At 47.7% G+C, this 20564-nt stretch overlaps 1 protein-coding gene across 5 annotated transcripts in view; it reads left to right on the top strand.

Annotated features, from left to right (window-relative positions):
- The window catches only part of VPS35L (VPS35 endosomal protein sorting factor like), a 1107598-nt gene that overhangs the window by 8767 nt on the left and 1078267 nt on the right, over nucleotides 1-20564 (top strand). For all 5 annotated transcript variants that reach the window (XM_040358550.1, XM_040358549.1, XM_040358548.1 and 2 more), the window contains exon 2: nucleotides 17822-17921. In XM_040358550.1, coding sequence (XP_040214484.1) covers nucleotides 17822-17921 — 100 coding nt within the window. The remainder of the gene's footprint in view (nucleotides 1-17821; nucleotides 17922-20564) is intronic.

The raw sequence follows: 20564 nt of genomic DNA, 5'->3' as shown, positions 1-20564 counted from the left end.
TTGCACTAATCCCATTAGTTCTGAGGAAGTTCAGGGAAGAAAGAACCAACCTGATTCTAGTTACTCCCTACTGGCCAAAAAGACCTTGGTTTGTGATACTTTTAAATTTCGCCACAAAACCACCGTGGAACTACCTTTCAGGAAAGACCTTCTTTCTCAGGGTCATTACAACGAAACCGGTCGAGCGGAGTCAGCGGACGCACGCTGTTACAACACTTCCACAGATATATACAAACGCCTGATTTGTTTGAATCAAATGTGAGTACCCAGTGATTTTATTTAATAAACATCGTTTTTTTTAAAACGGTATCACACTATTTGGGCATCCTTACTTCCTTCTTTTGAGTGGCTTCTGGATAAAAAGGCCATATACAGGGGAACAAGCAAACATTTGCCAGAGCACAGCACAGGGCGTACACTGTGGATGCCTGCTACCCCAGGAGGGGATTTTAATCTGGTGAGTGCAGGAAACACTCGAGCACAGAGGAAGGGTGCACAGAGTGAATCACCTGAAATTCTATTAAGAGTGCCATGCAGCACTTTTTGCAAGGATTAATCAGCACTTTATAATACAGCAATATAGCTTTAGAAAATGAATTATTCAGCACGTTAATCACTTTATGGACTTTATGCAATACCATATGGACTTTATGCATGTATTGAGCATTACCAGATCTATATGTGACACATTTATTTACTAATATATATATATATTTCATATTTTTATCTTCATTTGTATATATTTTTTCACTTAATTTAATCTAAGAAGTATTTACATATTTCACTTTATATTTCACTTTATCAGCACCAGCACAATTATGGTATAATCTAAACAGCAGGCGCCACCACCTACCAACCCCCCTATTTCTCATATTTATATTCCACCCTGGTGGGATACTTTTGTAGGGGCAGCCACTGTAATCGATATTCTTTTATACTTCTTTGCATTTATTTGCATTCATTTCATTGTCCTCCCTGCAAAACCTATATACATAAAAAAAAAATAAAAAAAATCCGTGGCGTGGATTCATACTACCTTTTCAGAGGTCTGTTTAGACCCCCAATATCTGGCCAAAGCCCCCAATGGGGCTCCTAAATAAAAATAAAAAATTGTAAAAAAGTAATAGTAAAAAGTAGTAATAAAAAAAAAAAATTATTCCTGACACCAGTGGCAGAACTACCAGGGTCGCACTTGTGACCGAAGCCCTGGCAGGCCGCCAATGGGCTTTTGGGCAAGGGGTCGCAGGCCCGTGAGAAAGGGTCCCGGCTGGGGGTCAGGGGGGCCCTTCACGATTTCTTGCACTGGGGCCCTGAATGTTCTAGTTGCGCCTCTGAGCAGGACAATGACCCCAAACACACTGCTAAAGTAACACTTGAGGGGTTTAAGGGGAAACATGTAAATATGTTGGAATGGCTGAGTCAAAGCCCATACCTCAATCCAATAGAAAATCTGTGGTCAGACTTAAAGATTACTGTTCACAAGCGCAAAAATGGGCAAAAATCCCAGTTGTAAGATGTGGCAAGCTCATAGAGACTTATCCAAAGCGACTTGGAGCTGTGATGGCTGCAAAAGGTGGCTCTACAGAGTATTGATTTTTAAGGGGGTGAATAGTTGGGCATGTTGACTTTTTCTGTTTTGTACTATTTTTGTTTGCTTCACAATAAAAAAAAAAAATCTTCAAAGTTGTGGGCAAGTTCTGTAAATTAAATGATTCAAATCCTCAGAATAAGAATAATAATATTTAGGTACCTGTATAGCGCTGTCCATTTACGCATCGCTTTACATATACATTGTACATTCACGTCGGACCCTATCCTCAAGGAGCTTACAATCTAAGGTCCCTAACTTGCATTCATATACCTGGGCCAATCTTGGACAGAAGCCAATTAACCTTTTAGCATGTCTTGGAGTATGGGAGGAAACCGGAGTACCCGGAGGAAACCAACGCAGGCACAGGGAGAACATGCAAACTCAAGGCAGGTAGTGTCGTGATTCGTGAGTGTCGTGATTTGAACCAGCGACCCTTTTTACTGCTAGGCGAGAGTGCTACCCACTGTGCCGCTCACTCAATGTTAATTTCAGGTTGTGAGGCAAAAAAACACGAAAAATGCTAAGGGGGTGTGGATACTTTTGCAAGGCACTGTAAACAGTTGCTTGCTGACAGTACAGGCGTTGGCAGGCCAACCAGAACACAGCATTCCTACTTGGGCCACAACTAGACAGCAACTTCCCACCCCAGTATGCCCTGGGGCTCTTGTTCACAGGTCAGTGCATGACACTGACCAGGCACCACCGATCTATCGGTTATTTGGCCAGTCACCTCCTGGCTAACCTCTGTTCGCCCGCACTCTTCGAGTTTTCTAAATTTCCACTCTTCGGCGTTCGCAGGAACACATCTAGTTCTTCACTACACCTGTCTTTTTCCTTTTTTCGATTCTTCCTCCTTGCTGCTTATTCTTACGTACTTGCCTCTCCTCTGCTGTTCTTATTTTACAAAAACTCTTCTTAACCCTTTCATGACTAAGCCTATTTCTGACATTTGATGTTTACAAGTTAAGATCTGTATTTTTTTTCTAGAAAATCACTTGGAACCCCCAAACATAAAAAAAAAGTGTGTGTGTGTGTGTGTAATATATATATATATATATATATATATATATATATATATATATATATATATATATATACACACACACACCTCAAAATTTCTACTAGCATTTGGCGAGTGGATTTAAGCTGGGGGCGAGTGATGACAGGGCTGCATGACCAATCTCCCTCCAATCTGTGCCTACACTTAGAGTCCCGATGAGATTGGCGGCCGAAGAGGAAAGGTGCATGCTCAGGAAAAGTAGTCTGTTGAGCCGCACACAGGCAGAGCAGTACACAGGTCCTCTCCTTACAATTCTCATTAAGACATGTGACCTAACAGTATGACCTCTCTGAGCCTGCCCCCCTCCCCTGGGCCCTGACCAATGTAGATGAAGAGCAGAAAGTAATGAGTGAGGTGGAGGATTGCAAAAATTACCACTCCGGTGCAGCGCTCACTGAAAGTTGCCCTGACATGAGAGCGGCAGCCTTCTAGTTTGTGCAGTTTTCTTCTCCTTGTGCTCTATGTAAGTGTCCAACAGTTAAGCCTGAGCACTGTGAACAGACTGGTCTCAATGTGTGCTGTGCGCTGTGCTATGGTGTCAATGGCTGTGCAGTTGTGTGGATCTCAGCGCTGGATTGTACTCCCTCCCGCTGTGCTGCAGCTCCTCTCCTCTCTGCCAGCCTGAATTAAAGGGGGAAGTGGGGACATGCAAGCGCGGAGCCGCGCACACAGGCTCCTGATGATGAGATGAATGGGAGAGAGAGGATGGATGGGAGTTGCAGAGGAGACAGCAAGAGAATGGGGAAGAGACCCAGTTCTAGTGCCCTGTCCCTCTGGTCTGCCCCCAGTGCCCTGTCCCATTTTGTTAAAGTTGTTGTTGGTAATATTTAATTTTGTAACTTGATTCTGCATAAAACATCGTCATTCCATGAGATAATCTACGAGGGCATGTTTACGGGTGCAATTAGGCGCAGGGCAGTGTATGAATTAGGTGGGGCAACTGGTGGCGAAAAACTCTTGAGGCCTGGCTAGTAGCTCAGGACTTGAAATTTTGAGCCCTGTGTGTGTGTGTGTGTGTGTGTGTATGGTGGCCTGAGTTTATGGGAGGAGCCCGGAGGGTATTTAAGCAGCCCACTCACACATGCTCTTTGTCAGTTCAGTGTGCGGTACTACACGTCACTGGGCCGACTCTTCCCAGCTCACCTCATGTCCGTGTGTCTTCTCATTCAATCGCATTAGACATCGCAAGCGCTTTGCGGCTTCTCCCTTCATGGTCTTCGCCGGCGGTTCCCGCTTACTGTCGCAGGTAGGATTCAAACATTTTCGTATCTTGTGCAATTTTGCAATTCGTTATGCTTCCTATCCTGCATCCCTTTTGGGAAAAAATCTGCCTCTGAGTTACTTTTGCTCATGTTCCAACATCATTCGGCTCAGGCGTAGTACATTTGTAACTTCCTTCTGCCAAACATACGATTCATTTGTAAATCCATTTGGAGATTAACATGTGTTTGTATGGGTTCTTTGGCAGATTGAGGTGGTAATTGGACTCGCATGGTGCCTTGTCTGCACTTGATTAGCCTGGGGGGATGGATGGGTGGTTGGTAGGTGTTCGGTTTCAAAGCAAGGGGTAGCATACACTCAACAACCAATTTGTATCAGATTTGTTCAATACTCCTTACTATCAATTTGTATCGGATTCATTTCATGCATTTTACAACTGTTTTGTATCAGATACATTGCATACTTTCTACCGTTGTCATTCATTGTTTCCCCCATGTCGTGTGTTTTAGTTCCCGCAGCGGAACTTACGAATTGCTTGTACACAGCTCTTCTCTCTCATTTATTTACCAACATTATTGCCTGTGTGTCATGCATGGCGCCACGCCAAACTCTTGGGATGTGTTGCACATCCACTCCAGTCCAAAGCAAACCCAGTCGCACGTTCACTGTCCCAGGTAAGATTCGTTGGCTTATTTTTCATGTCAAATTCGTGGCCACTCATGGTGTCACCTGTACCATATGTTTGGTTCCCGCAGTGGAGCTTACAAAGCATTGATAACCACATCTCGTGTTCTGTTTTCTACACCAAACCTCGTTGTTTTGCCCCATGCACGGCATCACGCTACACGTTCCCGACATGTTTCACTCCAGCCACAGTCTGCCGCAAACTCACTCGCATGGCCCACTGTCGCAAGTAAGATTTGTTATTACATTCTTTATGTCTTATCAATTTGCTACCATTCGTTGTCTCCCATATCGTTCATTAGTGGCCCCTGCGGAACCTACGATTCAAACAGGCGTTTTCCTTCTACCTTATACTGCTTGCTTAAGGTACAAACAAACCAGGTGTTTATATCCTTTCTCAGTAACCCAATTCTTATTGATTTAGACCTTGCAACCATGCAAATCATCTCGGCTGTCTGATATCCTTGCTGAGACCCTTGCAACACATGACCCTTACAAAATGCAAAAAAAAAAAAAAAAAAGAAACAAATATATAAAACGCAAACAAAAACAATTGCCACCACGTAATCTCAGCCCAGCAACCTGACACCTAAAATCGTCTCAGCAGCCTCACACCATTGTTGAGACCCTTGCAAACGCAATACAGTCTCAGCAGCCCCACACTCATCGAGACCCTTGCAACCATGCAATACCATCTCGAGCAACCTCCCACTCGTCAAAGACCTTTTGTGACCATGCAGTCTTGCCCCAGCAGTCTGGCATTCGTTGAGACCCTTGCAGCCAGACAAATCGTCTTAGGCCTCAGGTACACTGCTGTTGGTAAACGGACGTTTAGGAACAGTTGGGTGTTTTTCAGCCGCCCCTGATCTCTCCTCTGTTATCTTATCAGTACATGTACACAGGATAATTTATAGTCGTTTCTAGGCAGTTGAGTTAGAAACCTTTCTGGAAAAAATAAATAAAAAATGGGTGCCGACAGATGTTCAGAGGCATTCGAAACACCAATGCCTGCAACAGCTTGTAAACACTGCCAGATGCAGTAACTCATGTTCACCAGCATTTCATTCAGTCGTTTTAATAAAATAAAAAAAAATGTAATATTGTCTCAGCTACCTCACACTCGTCTTGAACTTTGCAACCACACAATCTCGTCTCCGCAACCTGACACCCGTTCAGACCTTTGCAGCCATACAAAGTCATCTTGGCAACCTGACACTCATTTGAGACCATTGCAAATGCAATGTCATCTCTGCATCCTGACACCCGTTCAGACCCTTGAAGCCATACAAAGTCGTCTCAGCGGCCTGACACACATTTGAGACCATTTTAAAATGCAACATCGTCTCAGCAACCTCTCAACTTGTTGAGACCCGTGCAACCACACAATGCTATCTCAAAACAAACCTTATAATCGAGACCTTTGCAACCACGCAATATCGTCTTGGCAAACCAGACTGAGACCCTTGCAACCACGCAATGCCATCTCAAAACAAACCTCATAATCATCGAGACCCTTGCAACCACGCAATGCCGTTTCAAAACAAACCTTCATACTCAAGGCCCCTACAACCACTCAATATCGTCCCAGCAACCTGACACCCTTGCAACCACACAATATTGTCTGCAGTAGTATAACACGCTTTGCAGCACGCACCTACGTGCAAACACGAATACAAACTAAACTTGCAAACACACCTCAGTGACAAACAATCAGCCAAACAAACACACAGTGGCACCCAGTTGGCCATTCATCCTCAGTGGCACGCGGGCCACATATCTTTTCTGTCTTTTTCCCTGCGGTTAGTTCAGGTTTTCATCCAGCACCAGCGAGTGCACGTAGGCCTGCGAGTGCATATATATCGTCTTGTTGAGCACCTGTGTATTATCTTGATTTTCTCTCACCAAAGCAAGATCTAGTCCAAGTTCTCAAACTAGACCAGGCATCAGTAGCAGACTTGGCTATGTGGGACAACTTCCCCACCTGATAGAACAGCATTTCAATCTTCATCCCAGCAGTGTCAGCTGAGCCACCAAAGGCTTTTGCGGCCATTTTTAGGCCGCCACTGGTTCTCCAAACCTTGGCCCCCAGAAATTCTTTTAAATTTTTGCTTCACCCAGTCTTCATCACGCCTTGTGCTGTACCCCATCGTGGCAGCTGCCCAGGTCTGGGACCACACTTGAACAGGACAGACACTGTTCTTCACCACAGACAATCAGGCCACAGCCAACATCATCAATTAAGGTAGATCTAAGTCACTTCCCATCACTTCCTGCGCAGATTCGCGCAGCTGTCACTCCATCACCAGTTAATATCTTATGCAGACATATTCCAGGCAAATGCAAAAAGCAGCTCATGTGCTTTCCTATTCCAGCCTTGGAATGGTTGTTTTTTCCAGCAAGAGCCTGGAGCCGACCCAACAACTGTCCTTGTCCCACTGTGGACATTGCTGGCGATGGACTGAAGTTGCATCTCACCAACGCAACCCAGCTTATTAACCACTCTTGGCACGCAACACACTGAAGGCCTATCGCTCTGCTTGGAACACTAACCGCTAACTTTAGGCCCCTTGCCCCGGAGCAGCAATAGGCAACGTTGGACATGTCCTAGCCTTCATATCATATTGTCACACGCAGCTGACCCTTTCTCACAATACTATCACGCCATATCTAGATGGCGTCCAGCATTTGCTGTCCCTGCAGGACCCCAGTAAACCATCAGTATTCTCGAGCCCATGCAGTCAAGTCCCTCCTACAGGGCATACAGAAGCGCCTACCTTTCAAGAGGTGCCCTCTTTAGGGACATGTCTAAAATCATTACTGGTTCCCTGTTTAGGGCTTTGCCCAGACTAGTCATGCAACGAACCAGCCCCAGTGGTTGAACCAGCCCCAGTGGTTGACATCAACCTGTTTCAGACTAACACCACCTGACACCCAGTAACGGTGCACAGCCCACTACTGCTCCATCTACCCAGCCAATCTGATGGTAGCTCGTTGCTACCCTTTCTAAACCAGCTCTGAGTGGCAGCCAGTGTGTCAAGCATGTCAGAATCCTCCAAAGTAACTTGGGCTTCAAACCCCAGTCAGTTCTCTGGACATTCTTTACGAATTGGAGCAGCCTCAGCTGCCTCCCAACAGGCTGATGGAAGTTTTCTTGTTTTGTCACATACATCCCAAATCCTCAGGAAGAAATGGCACAAGCCTTTACCAAGCTGGCTCAATAAATACAAGAAATCAATAAAAACGATTTCCTTATCTGAGTCTTTTGCCCCCTTTTCTTGGCATACTGACCAGACCACCAAGGCACACTTCAGGTCTATTTATGTTGTAGGTCTTGTCGCGTGTTTGTGATCCACATCACTCTCGGTCAGAGGGTAACGACCATTAATTTAAAAAAAAAAAAAAAAAAAAATATATATATATATAGATAGATAGATAGATAGATAGATAGATAGTATTATTATTCAGTCATTTTGGAGAAATCGGCATCGGCTGATTATTATTCAAATGTGGCCGATATTTAACATCAGCAGAGTGTGGAGGAGCGGGGTTCCTCCTCCCTTCTCCACACTGTCTGCAAAGCAGCGCCGTGTTTGTGAAACACTAAGGAGAGAGAGAGAGAGAGAGAAGGGAGCTGTCATTGGCACGGTCTGATGTCGGGGTGGGTGGGACTCGGCTATCCAACACCAGCCAATGGGATGAGATCATTGGCTGGATAGCTGCTGGGGCCCGCCCACCTCCAATATCACAATGAATCTGATCTTTCTTTCTTTCTTTCCCCCCCGCACCATGTGAAACTGTATGGAGAGAGTTTCACACAGCCTCATTATGGGCTGTGTCACCTTATTGCCATCTGCTAGTGCCAATTCGTTCCTGCCAGTGCCACCCGCCAATCAGTGCCAGTGTCACCTGTAAGTGCCACGAGCCAGTGGCACCTGCCAAAAAAAAAAAATATCGGCCTAAAATATTGGCCGCAAAAATCGGCATCATATATCGGCCATCGGCCGCCCTGATTTCTAAACATCGGCATCGGCCAGGGAAAAAACCCCATATCGGTCGACCTGAGAGAGATAGATATATATATATAGATATAGATATAGATATAGATATAGATATATATATATATATATATATATATATATATATATATATATATATATATATATATATATATATATATATATATATATATATATATATATATATATATATATATATTATATGTGTCTCTAGACTTGTGCTGCTCAGAATGAACCTAGAGTTTTATGTTTATGAAATCTAATACGTAGCTCAGTATGTCCTATTCTGCTGGGATGTCGCCTAACGTTGCTTCCTAAAAAAAAATGTTTTTCTCTTGCCGTCCATGGACGGACACAGCCTCTTCATTCATGACAAAGTGGGTTATGTTCCCTGTTTACAGGAGAGGACTAGGCAGAACATGTTAGATACAAATACATGTCATTTTAAAAACAGAGCTGAACAGCCCTGCCCAGGGGGCGGTCCCTCCGGACATAACCCTCCTCCCAGCAGCATGCAGCCTCAGTTTCGTTCTGCCTAGCAAAGGAGGACGTATGGCTCCCTTTAGGCCCAGCGCCCGAAAGGATTTTATTTTATTTTCTATTTTTATTTTTCTACAACTGTCGGCTGAGTGACAGGCTGGATATTATAGATCCTTGTAGTCTTCTCAGTTCGGCCAGCGAGCATGGGCACACCTTTGCAAAGAGGCTGGGTCTGCCACGACATGCCCCATGACTCCTGTGGTGGCCAGTGAGCTTTGCTCCGAGGTCCGCACATGACTGAGCTGTAGTGTTGTCTCACTCACAGTGGACCGGGCTTAATGCTACCTCCATTGCGGTTGTATGCCTGTCTGGAATGCACCAGTGAGTCGTCGCAAGGACGGGTAAGTACAGTCCCTCCCTCTGAGGTGGGGTGGTACGGCTGGGCATTCCTGGGGTTTGGGTATCCCCCCTTCCCTGCTCCCCTTTTTCCCTCTGCTGTGCATGCTGTCGGGATGGGGCGGGGGCACCTGGTGGAGTGTACTGTGCGCCTGGCCTATGTGTTTTTTACTGTGGAGTGTCACTTTTTTTCAGGTTTGGGGGCTGAGCAGCCTTTCCTGGCTTTCACCCCTTTTTAAATGCTGTGTTTTGCCGCGTTCTGGCTGCGCTGGAGCCATTTTTTAGTGGGTTTTCAGTTGGCATTGAAAATCCCATTGGCGGCCATTTTGCTGTAGCCGCACCAGGCTCTACGTGGACGCTCGGCGGCCATCTTGCTTGAGTCTATCAGCCTCTAGCGTTGGTTTTCACAGCGCGCAACGCCGTTCTCCTCACAGCATTCCACTACCTCACGACTTCTCCACACACATCACACACGCAGTGTGCGGGACACGGGCAGCGGAGCAGTTCTTCTCCGGTGGTGAGTCCCCTGTACAACCTCTTCCCCCCCCCCCCCCCCCGGTCAGCGCAGCAGGAGTGGTGGGTGTCTTTTGTGTTCATTCTGAACTGGGCCCTGGGAGTTCTTTTCCTCAGGTTTGGAGTCAGTATCTAGTCCTACTTCCCCCAGCATGGCAGAGGCAGCTGGTACCTCTGCTTCTGCACTCACTATAGACTGCTTGTCGGCAGTCCTGGAGACATTTGTGGCCAGGGTGGAAGTGGCATGTGGCAGTAAAGTGGGTTAAAAGCGCCCCCTCCCTCCGCTATCCCCAGGGGAATGTTCAGATTCAGACCAGGACCTGGCTGCGCAGGTGCCTGGTTCTGTTGTATCTGAAGACGTGGACCAGGACCTTCCTGAGGAAGACACTGTAACTGGGTCTGGGCATGATAAGGCACTTGTCAGGGAGCTTATCAATGCTGTAAGGGACTCCCTTAAGCTAGATAGTACAGCTGAGGTATCCGCTGAGGGCTCGGTCTCTTTTGGTTCACACTAATCAGACCGCTCTGTTAAGGTTTTTCCTTATGCGCCCTTCTTTGATAAATTCATTGATGCGGAATGGGTAAAGCCGCAGAAGGCTTTTGTAGTCCCTCAGCGCCTGGCGGTTCGATACCCCTTTGAGGAGAACATCTTACAGGAGAACAAGAAGTGGGCTTCTCCTCCGGTGGTGCACCCTCCGGTCGCCCGGCTAAACAAGGTGACCACTCTCCCTGTAGGGGGAGTTCCTGCTTTTAAGGATCAGACTGATAGAAGATCCGAAGCACTGACCCGCTCCATGTTTACCATGCTGGGGTCTGCCTTGCGGCCTATTGTGGCGGGGGGTCTCAGACACTTACTGAGTGGGCAAAGATTTTGCGCCAGGCTGCCGAGGAGCACCAGCTCCCATCCGTGGTAATTAGACTGGCTGACCAACTGGTCCAGGGCCTTGTCTATGTTTGACGCTTCGCTAGATGCAGCACCCTTGGTATCCAGGGCTTCTGTCTCGGCGGTGGTTTTACGCCGCCTCCTTTGGCTAAAATGCTGGTCTGCGGACCAGGCCTCTAAGAAGGCCCTGGCGGATTTACCCTTCAAAGGTGTGAGGCTTTTTGGGTCTTCTCTGGACAACATTATCAAAGATGTCACAGGAGGGAAAAGCACTTTCCTCCCTCAGTCCTCCAAGGGGAAGGAACCCCACCGCAAGCCCGGGTCCTTCTTTTCCCGCACAGAAGCGTTTTTTTCGTCAGTCAGGGCCCGCGGGTAAACCCTCCCAGCCCGACAGGGGCTCAGCTGGGGGACAGAAACGTCCCTGGGTGCGTAAGCCAAAAACGCCGGCACCCAAGCCCGCAACTGCATGAAGGCCTGCCCCCGCCCGACTCATGGGTGGGGGGACGGCTTCGCAGGTTCACAGCTCGGTGGACCTCTGCTCTACGACCGATGGGTGTGCGAGGTGGTCTCTTCGGGGTACAAAATAGTTTCTTTCCTATCCCCCGAACAGATTCTTTCCCTCAAGTCTCCCTCTCCTACCAGCTCGTCGGGCTGCCCTGTTGGGGGCAGTAAGGGACCTGCTAGGTTGCGGAGTAATTTTACCTGTTCCGCAGGACGAGAGTTTTCAGGGCTTTTACTCTAATCTGTTTGTGGTCCCGAAGAAGGACGAGGTCCGTCGGATCCTGGACCTCAAGGCTTTGAACGTCTTTGTGAAAGTAAGAAAGTTCCGCATGGAATCGATTTCGCTCGGTGGTAGCTGCGCTCCACTCGGGGGACTTTCTGGCGTCCTTGGACATCAAGGACGCATACTTGCATGTCCCAATCTGCGCAAGTCACCAAAGGTTTCTGCGTTTTGCGATCGGGGAGGATCACTATCAGTTTGTGGCCCTCCCTTTTGGCCTGGCGTCAGCACCAAGAGTTTTCACCAAGGTGCTCGCGGCGATCCTAGCTTTGCTGAGACAGCGAGGCATTGCCATCATGGGCTACTTAGACGATCTCCTTCTGAGAGCAGCTTCTGCCTCAGAATTAAGGGAGGACGTGTCTATAACCAGCCAGACCCTCCAAGAGTTTGGGTGGGTCTTGAACATTCAGAAGTCGGTCCTGGTTCCGACTCTTGGAATACCTGGGGTTGATTCTGGACTCCTCAAAAGCAAGGGTTTTTCTACCCCTGGAAAAATTGCAGACGCTCCAGTCTGCTGTGAGTTTTGACATCCCACAAGTGGTCGTCTCTTCGGTTTGGTATGTTGGTTCTGGGCCTCATGGTAGCCTCGTTCGAGGCGGTACCGTACGCCCAGTTACATACCCGAATACTACAGAGGGAGATCCTCTCCAAGTGGAACAGATCCCCATCGTCTCTGGATCGTCAGATTCAGGTCAGCAATCTGGTCAGGACTTCTCTGAATTGGTGGTTGAGATCCCAGGCTCTTCGAGCAGTGAAATCTTTTTTTTCTCCCCCTCCAGTGGACGGTGGTTGCGACGGATGCCAGCCTCTCGGGCTGGGGGGTCCAGTCGGCCCAGGGTCGTTGGACCCTAGCAGAGTCCCGTCTACTGATCAATGTCTTGGAACTTCGGGCAATCAGGCTTTGCCTCTCCTCGTCAAGGAGGTTGCAGGGCCGCCCGATCAGGATTCAGTCGGACAACGCCACGACGGTGGCTTATATCAACCATCAGGGGGGAACCCGAAGCTCGGCTGCAGCGTCAGAGGTCGCGCACATCCTGAGGTGGGCAGAAAGAAGCGTGCCGGCTCTGTCGGCCGTCTACATCCCAGGCGTGGAGAACTGGCAGGCAGACTACCTGAGTCGCCAGATGCTGGACCAGGAGAATGGTCGTTGCATCAGGAGGTGTTTCAACCCATTTGCAGGAGATGGGGATATCCGGATGTGGATCTCCTGGCCTCTCGTCTCAACCGCAAGGTGTCAAGGTTCGTGGCCAGGTCCAGGGATCCCTGGGCAGACGCATTGGTAGCCCCATGGGGTCAGTATCGATTGATCTATGCATTTCCCCCCACTGAAGTTGCTGCCTCGACTGCTCTGCAGAGTGGAGGCCGAGGGGATCCCGATGATCCTAATCGCCCCGGATTGGCCCCGGCGTCCGTGGTACACCGATCTCGTGCGCCTAGTGGCGGATACCAATGCGGGAGGACCTTATGTCCCAAGGTCCTATACTCCATCCTGCTTTACAGTCGCTGGCTTTAACGGCATGGCTATTGAAAGCCAGGTTCTAAGGGACCGAGGTCTTTCCGACTCGGTCATTCCAACTATGCTGCGGGCTAGGAAGTCTTCCTCTAGGAAGATTTACCATCGCACTTGGAAGGCCTACATCTCTATGTGCGAGGAGATGGGTTGGCGGCCACGGACGTATTTGGTATCCAGGGTCCTACTGTTTTTACAGCGTGGCGTGGACCAAAAGCTTGCCTTAAGCACCATTAAGGGTCAAATTTCAGCCTTGGCTGTGTTCTTTCAGCGGCCTTTGGCGGCCCATTCGCTGGTGGGTACTTTTGTGCAGGGGGTTCGTCATATTCCTCCCCCTTTTGAGTCCACCTCTCCCCCCATGGGATTTGAATCTGGTGCTCTCGGTTCTTCAGAAATCTCCCTTCGAGGACATCGGAGAGATCCCTCAACGCTTTCTCAGAAGGTGGCCTTCTTGGTGGCTATTACGTCTGTCAGAAGGGTTTCTGAGCTGGCGGCCTTGTCCTGCAAGTCACCATATTTAGTTCTCCATAGGGACAAGGCGGTGTTGCGTCCGCGACCTTCCTTTCTTCCGAAGGTGATTTCATCTTTTCACCTTAACAAGGACATTGTACTTCCGTCCTTGTGTCCTAAGCCAGTGCATGCTAGGGAGGTTGCACTTCATTCGGAGGTCTGACTCACTTTTTGTGTCGGTATCTGGTCCACAAAGGGGCCTGGCGGTCTCGTCTGCCACCATTTCTCGGTGGATTAGACAGATTGTCATACAGGCTTATGCTCTTAGGGGGCGGGTGCCCCCGTTTCCGGTCACCGCACATTCCACCAGGGCAATTGGTGCTTCCTGGGCTTTCCGACATCAAGCGTCTGTGTCTCAGGTGTGTAAGGCGGCGACTTGGTCGTCCGTTCACACTTTCTCAAAATTTTACAAGGTTGATGTGAGTGCATCTTCAGATGCTTCCTTCGGCCGCAAGGTTTTGCAGGCGGCTGTTTAAAGTTGCATCTCCTCCGTTGAGGAGCTCTGCCTGTTTGGGGTGAAGTTGTGTGTGTTTGTTTTTTTTGTTTTTTTTGACTGATACTGTTCCCACCCCTCATTTTTTTGACACTGCTTGGGGACGTCCCACTTTGTCATGAAAGCGGTGGTTCACCCACACTAACAACATTTTAGCATTAAATTAGGCATAGTAGCGCGAGCTACAGTATGCCTGTATTGATTTTTTTAGCCCGGTACTCATTGTGCAATCCTATATATAAGATTCCGACTCCCCGCGGGGAATGGGCGTTCCTATCAAGAGGGAGGATGATTGACGGCCGGCTATGGCACGTCACGCTCCCCGAAGATAGCCAGAACAGGTCTCGGCTCTTCACGGCACCTGCACATAGTCTGTGCGCAGGCGCCGTGAAGAGCCGAGACCTGTTCCGGCTATCTTCGGGGAGCGTGACGTACCATAGCCGGCCGTCAATCATCCTCCCTCTTGATAGGAACGCCCATTCCCTGCGGGGAGTCGGAATCTTCTATATAGGATTGCACAGTGAGTACCGGGCTAAAAAAATCAATGCAGGCATACTGTAGCTCGCGCTACTATGCCTAATTTAATGCTATTAAAAAAAAAAAAAATGTTTTATTAGGGTGAACCACCGCTTGAATGAAGAGGCTGTGTCCATCCATGGACGACAAGAGAAAATAGGATTTTTTGTACTCCGTAAAATCCTTTTCTTTGTAGTCCATGGACAGACACAGCACCCACCCCTCCTTTTTGGGTTTGTACTGCTTGTTACGAACTGAGGCTGCATGCTGCTGGGAGGAGGGTTATGTCCGGAGGGACCGCCCCCTGGGCGGGGCTGTTCAGCTCTGTTTTTACAATGACATGTATTTGTATCTAACATGTTCTGCCTAGTCCTCTCCTGTAAACAGGGAACATAACCCACTTTGTCATGAATGAAGAGGCTGTGTCCGTCAATGAACGACAAATAAAAGGATTTTACGGTGAGTACAAAAAAATCTATTTTTTTTGCCTTGCTTTTTATTTTGAAATTTACCGTACCAGTAGCTGCTGCATTTCCCACCCTAGGCTTCTACTTCTAAGTGTTTTTTTTTTTTTTTTTTTTGTGTGGTAAAATTGGGTGCCTCGGCTTATACTCGGGTCGGCGTATACTCAAGTATATATGGTATTTTGATCGCCGAAAACTGAGATTCTGAATACTGTTTTTTGGTTTAAAAAAAAAAAAAAATGACTATGCATTTTAACCACTTGCCGCCCGCCAATGACAAATTGACGTCGGCAAAGTGGTTGTAGAATCCTGACCGGACGTCATATGACGTCCTCAGGATTCTGAGCCGCTGCGCGCCGATCGTTGTTGCGGGGTGTCAGTCTGACACCCCGCAACACCGATCTCGGTAAAGAGTCTCTCACGGAGACTCTTTACCACGTGATCAGCCGTGTCGAATCACGGCTGATCACGATGTAAACAGGAAGAGCCGTCGATGGCTCTTCCTCACTCGCGTCTGATAGACGCGAGTAGAGGAGAGCCGATCGGCGGCTCTCCTGACAGGGGGGGGTCGCGCTGATTGTTTATCATGTTCGCCACATGGACCACCAGAGAAGCCCACCCTGGACCACCAGGGAAGGGCAGGAAGAAAAAAAACGGGGCAAAAAAAAAGTTTGGAAAAAAAAAAAAAGTTTGGAAAAAAAATAAAGATGCCAATCAGTGCCCACAAATGGGCACTGACTGGCAACAAAAGGAAAACAGTGCCGCCCCACAGTGTCCATCAGTGCCGCCCCACAGTGTCCATCAGTGCCGCCCCACAGTGCCCATCAGTGCCGCCCCACAGTGCCCATCAGTGCCGCCCCACAGTGCCCATCAGTGCCACCCCACAGTGCCCATCAGTGCCGCCTATGAGTGCCCATCAGTGCCGCCTATCAGCGCCGCCAATCAGTACCACCTCATCTCTGCCCGTCAGTACTACCTCATCGATGTCCATCAGTGCCATCTCATCTGTGCCCATCAGTGCCGCCATATCAGTGCCCATAATTGAAAGAGAAAACTTACTTATTTACAAAAAAAATTACAGAAAAAAATAAAAACGTAATTTTTTTTCAAAATTTCTAGTCTTTTTTAGTTGTTGCGCAAAAAAAAAAATCGCAGAGGTGATCAAATACCACCAAAAGAAAGCTCTATTTGTGGGGAAAAAAGGACGCCAATTTTGTTAGGGTACAGTGTAGCACGACCGCGCAATTGCCATTCAAAGTGCGACAGTGCTGAAAGCTGAAAATTGGCTTGGGCGGGAAGGTGTATACGTGCCCTGTATGGAAGTGGTTAAATCAAACGTATACATTTTTATATAACACATTGCTAATAGTATTGGCAAAACTTCCATGCGATGCAGATGTGATGCAGGAGATGGTCAGAAACTGCAGATGTGGTACAGAAGAAGATCAATGCGGCCTCACCAGTGTCCATCAAATGCAGCTTCACCAGTGCCTGTTGTATGCAGCCTACCAGTCAGATGTAGCAGCCTGCCTGTGCCCATCAGATGCAGCCTCACCAGTGTCTGTGCCCATCAGATGCAGCCTCACCAGTGCCCATGATGTGCAGCTCAATGGAAGGGGTTAAACATATACATACATACATACATACATACATACATACATACATACATACATACATACATACATACATACATACATACACATACACACCCTTTTCATTTTTTAGCTGGAATTAATGTCACGGTCTGGCAGTGAGGACCTTGCCTCCGCCCCTCTATCACCCACCGTGGGTTCAGAGCCAGGCAGCACTCAGTCCTTCAGGGGATGGACTATCCCTAAGCTTATGGCAGAGCTGTGTCGTTGGGCCATTCCCTACCCCGCCATGGCCAGGAAAGCTGAATTATTCAGGCTGGTTCCTAACACCAGCAGCAGCTGCACCCGTCATCCAGCAGGCATCCCTGCAGTTAATCTCGGCTCCCGCCCAGCTGCACACCATGATTGGCACGCTGACTGTAGCAGTCTCCAATGTGCAGGCGAGGGTAGGTATTCTAGATGTGTACCCAGTGTTGACACCCACCCCTGCCTCCTTGACACGGACATCCTGGAGGCAAAGGATGTTAACCTGGCCTCCCTGCTTATCTCGGTCCATGATCTTGCCAACAATTCTTACGCCTGGGGGGGAGCGTCCATGGTTCTGAAGGGCAAAGACCACAAGCTCAATCGCAAACTGTCGATCAGAGTTTGTGCTGGCCTTCGGCATGTTTAGGGACGTGTTGTGCTCGGCCAACCCCGGCAGGAGGGAAGAGATGGATTTGTACCTCCCATGCCGTGGTTGACTTGGGTACAAATATGGCGGCTATGCGTTTTTACGACTACAACGGCTTGTTTGCAGCCATAGCTGCAACCAAACTATCCCAGTTCCAAACCAGCACGAATTGGCGCATTATCGACAGTTGTTCTGCCAGCACTGTGCAGGTTTGCGTTCCCAGCTTTGCACTGTTTGCCAGTCCTCCACGTAAACTGGTGCTCTAACATGAATGCCAGACGTTCTTTGACCACCTTTTCTAACTCCTAGTGCTGCCTAAGGCCTGCCCCTAGGGCAGATGGGTGTACCTGGGTCCCATGGGTTTTGTGTGTGTGCGCGTGTGTGTGTTTTTGTTTTTATATAATCTGTGCTAATGCTTCATATTGTCTCAATTTTTAGGTACTCTCGGGAAAGACACTATGTAGAAGAGCTAGAATTATGCAGGTTGGAGAGAATGGCCATGGAATATGGAGCTTACCACCCCTTAAAAGCCATTATTGTAAGGGTTTTTTGTTTTATTCTATGAAAAGTAATTGGAGTACAAGATTGTATACTTTTTGTAAGGGTCATGGCTCATTTCCATGTGAACAATCAAGTCTGAATAGCCTATCAAGCGTACTTGTTTGCCCTAATTGTAGCAGAAATGCCATATTTTTTTTTTTTTTTTTTTTGTGAATTTTATGCTTCCTAATGCATATGAAAACTACACAAATTATTTTGTTCATGTACACAGTCGACACACAACATCCAACAATTTATTTAACCCTTCAGGAAAAAAAAACTGTCCTACAAACTGCTGTTGCTGGTATGATCTCTGAATTGAAATTGTCTGTCCTTTTTTTTTTTTTTTTTTTTTTTTCTCTTTCTCCTTTTTTTTCTCTTTCTTCTTCGCATACTAGTGAGAGATAGATATTTGAGCTGTTATATGTCATACTTGGCTCAGATAGAAGTTCACCCCTTTGAAAGCCTGAGGGTGATCTCTACAGTGTTACTACTGACTAACATGACTAGATGGGGTCAGAGAGGAGACATATTACCAGGTGTCAGAATGTTTATACTGAAATATTAAAATAATATTGTAGTTATGAAATTATGCAAATCTGTTTTGGTAGTTTTGAAATGTTAAACCAATTTGAATTACTTGGTTGTATTTGTGTTATCTGTGCTATTTTGAAGACAGAAAACAATGATATGCTAAAAAATTTATCTTTTAACTAAAAATTCAGTGTAAAATATCTGGTATATTTTGTGATGATACAAAAATGGTTATATACTTTCAAATATGTGGGGTTAATACAGATAATATATTTTTACCTCAAGTTCCTATTCTAAAATACCATATTTCAATACTTGAATTATAACCTGGTAATTTTTAGACTTGGTAACTTGGTAATTTAGCTTTCTGTAGCTCTACGGAAACTAGGTATTGACTTTAACACTGTGATTCCTTCTTGAAACAAACAGATCTTAAAGCTAAAAATAATCCCCCCCCCCCAACCTCCAGGACGGCTACTTGAGAGATGATTGGCTCTGCCCTCTACAGGAAACACAAATCGGATACAATTTAAGAGGCCCCTCCCTTTCCTCTGACCCTCAGTATTTTTGTTTCCAGACACTCCAGGAGCACCGACATGTTTTTCCTAGGTCTGGTAACTGTGGTTAGCGGACCCCCCTGCTCTGGTGACATCCAGTACTGGTTGTGGCCAAGTCCTGGGTGTGTTCAGTCCCTGTCTTTTCAGCCAGATGGGTTCCCTATTGTTGAGAGGTACTTGCTTACCTGTGTAGGTGGTGGCAACTCCCTTCAGGTTTTTTCCCCCAGCTCTGCCTGGTGGAAGCCTTGTCTTCCTCGACTTCACAGAGGTGTACCAAAATGGCGTTGGAGGACTTCCGATGGCGCAGCAAGATGGCCCCGGAACCGAAAGTCACATGACGCACTTTCCAGGCGCCATGTTCATAAGGAACACGGCGGAGTACACTGAGGACATGCTGCCTGGGACAGCAGCCTATTTTCCCGGCCGATCTCCACTCACCAATGGAGCTTGAGGACAGGCCTGAGGAGGGAGCACCCGCTCGGATGGAACCAGTGGCAGCCTCCGGTTCCCATACTGTTCCCCAAGGTAAGCCCTTGTCTGTGATGATGCAGCAGGGGACCTTTTTTGCGTGGGCCTTCTTTTTTTTATGGCTCTTGTTTCTGTTTTTTTTTTAGGATAGACCGATGGAAAAAGAAATGCGGAAACTGTAGAGCCAGGCTGTCTGATGGATATAAAAGGCTTTTCTTTATCGTACATCACGGGACACAGAGCAGCATATTCATTACTATGTGGGTTATATGGAGTACCTTCAGGTGATGGACACTGGCAATCTCAAACAGGAAATGCCCCTCCCTATATAACCCCCTCCCATAGGAGGAGTACCTCAGTTTTTACGCCAGTGTCTTAGGTGTTGGTCATGGTTTAGCTTGCCTCCGCATCCTTGGGATTAGGTGAGCTAACCGGTTCTGTCCAAAAGCCTCAGCGCTAAAGTGGTCAGTAACCGGACCCCAAACCCTTGGGGTATAGCCCATAATGCTTCTCTTTTTAGAGAGCTGGACCCTGGGCCCAGAACTTAGAAACCTTTGGGGGCCTAATGTTTCTGTTGCCAGAGTGCTATATGGGCCCAGGACAGTGGATCCTTCATAGGAACCCAGGGCCTGAAGGTCTAGACAGCCCCACGGAGATGGGGGAAGATTGGGCCTCTTGCTTGGCAAAGTCCTGCGGCATGGAGCAGGTAAGTGAGGGGAAACTTGCGGAACTTGGTTCTTAGCAGGTTTTTCTGGGGGGTCACAGGGGACATGCCTAAAGTTATGCGCTGCATCTGGCAAAGCAAGTCACATATCTTAATGATATGATGGCTTTATGTGTTATTTCCCCATAAGAGGTGACCTCCCTAGTAGTATTGAAGCATTGAGTGGCTGTGTGTGTGTGTGTGTGTGTGTGTGTGTTAAGAGAGCTGTGCTTACCTGCAAGCCTCCAGGCGATGCTGCATGGGTTTCTTCCTCCTAGCCTGGATGACAGGCAAACGCTGGCCTCCTCGTGGGCTCCCTTCCCCTTCCCTAACACCCACCCCCCCCCGTCGGCGGGCGCGCGCGTCCCCGTTTTATGAG

This window comes from Rana temporaria, chromosome 6, assembly GCF_905171775.1.
Source record: "Rana temporaria chromosome 6, aRanTem1.1, whole genome shotgun sequence".
Lineage (NCBI taxonomy): Eukaryota > Metazoa > Chordata > Amphibia > Anura > Ranidae > Rana > Rana temporaria.
The sequence above is the reverse complement of the archived record's forward strand: the minus strand, read 5'-3'. Positions and strand labels throughout refer to the sequence as shown.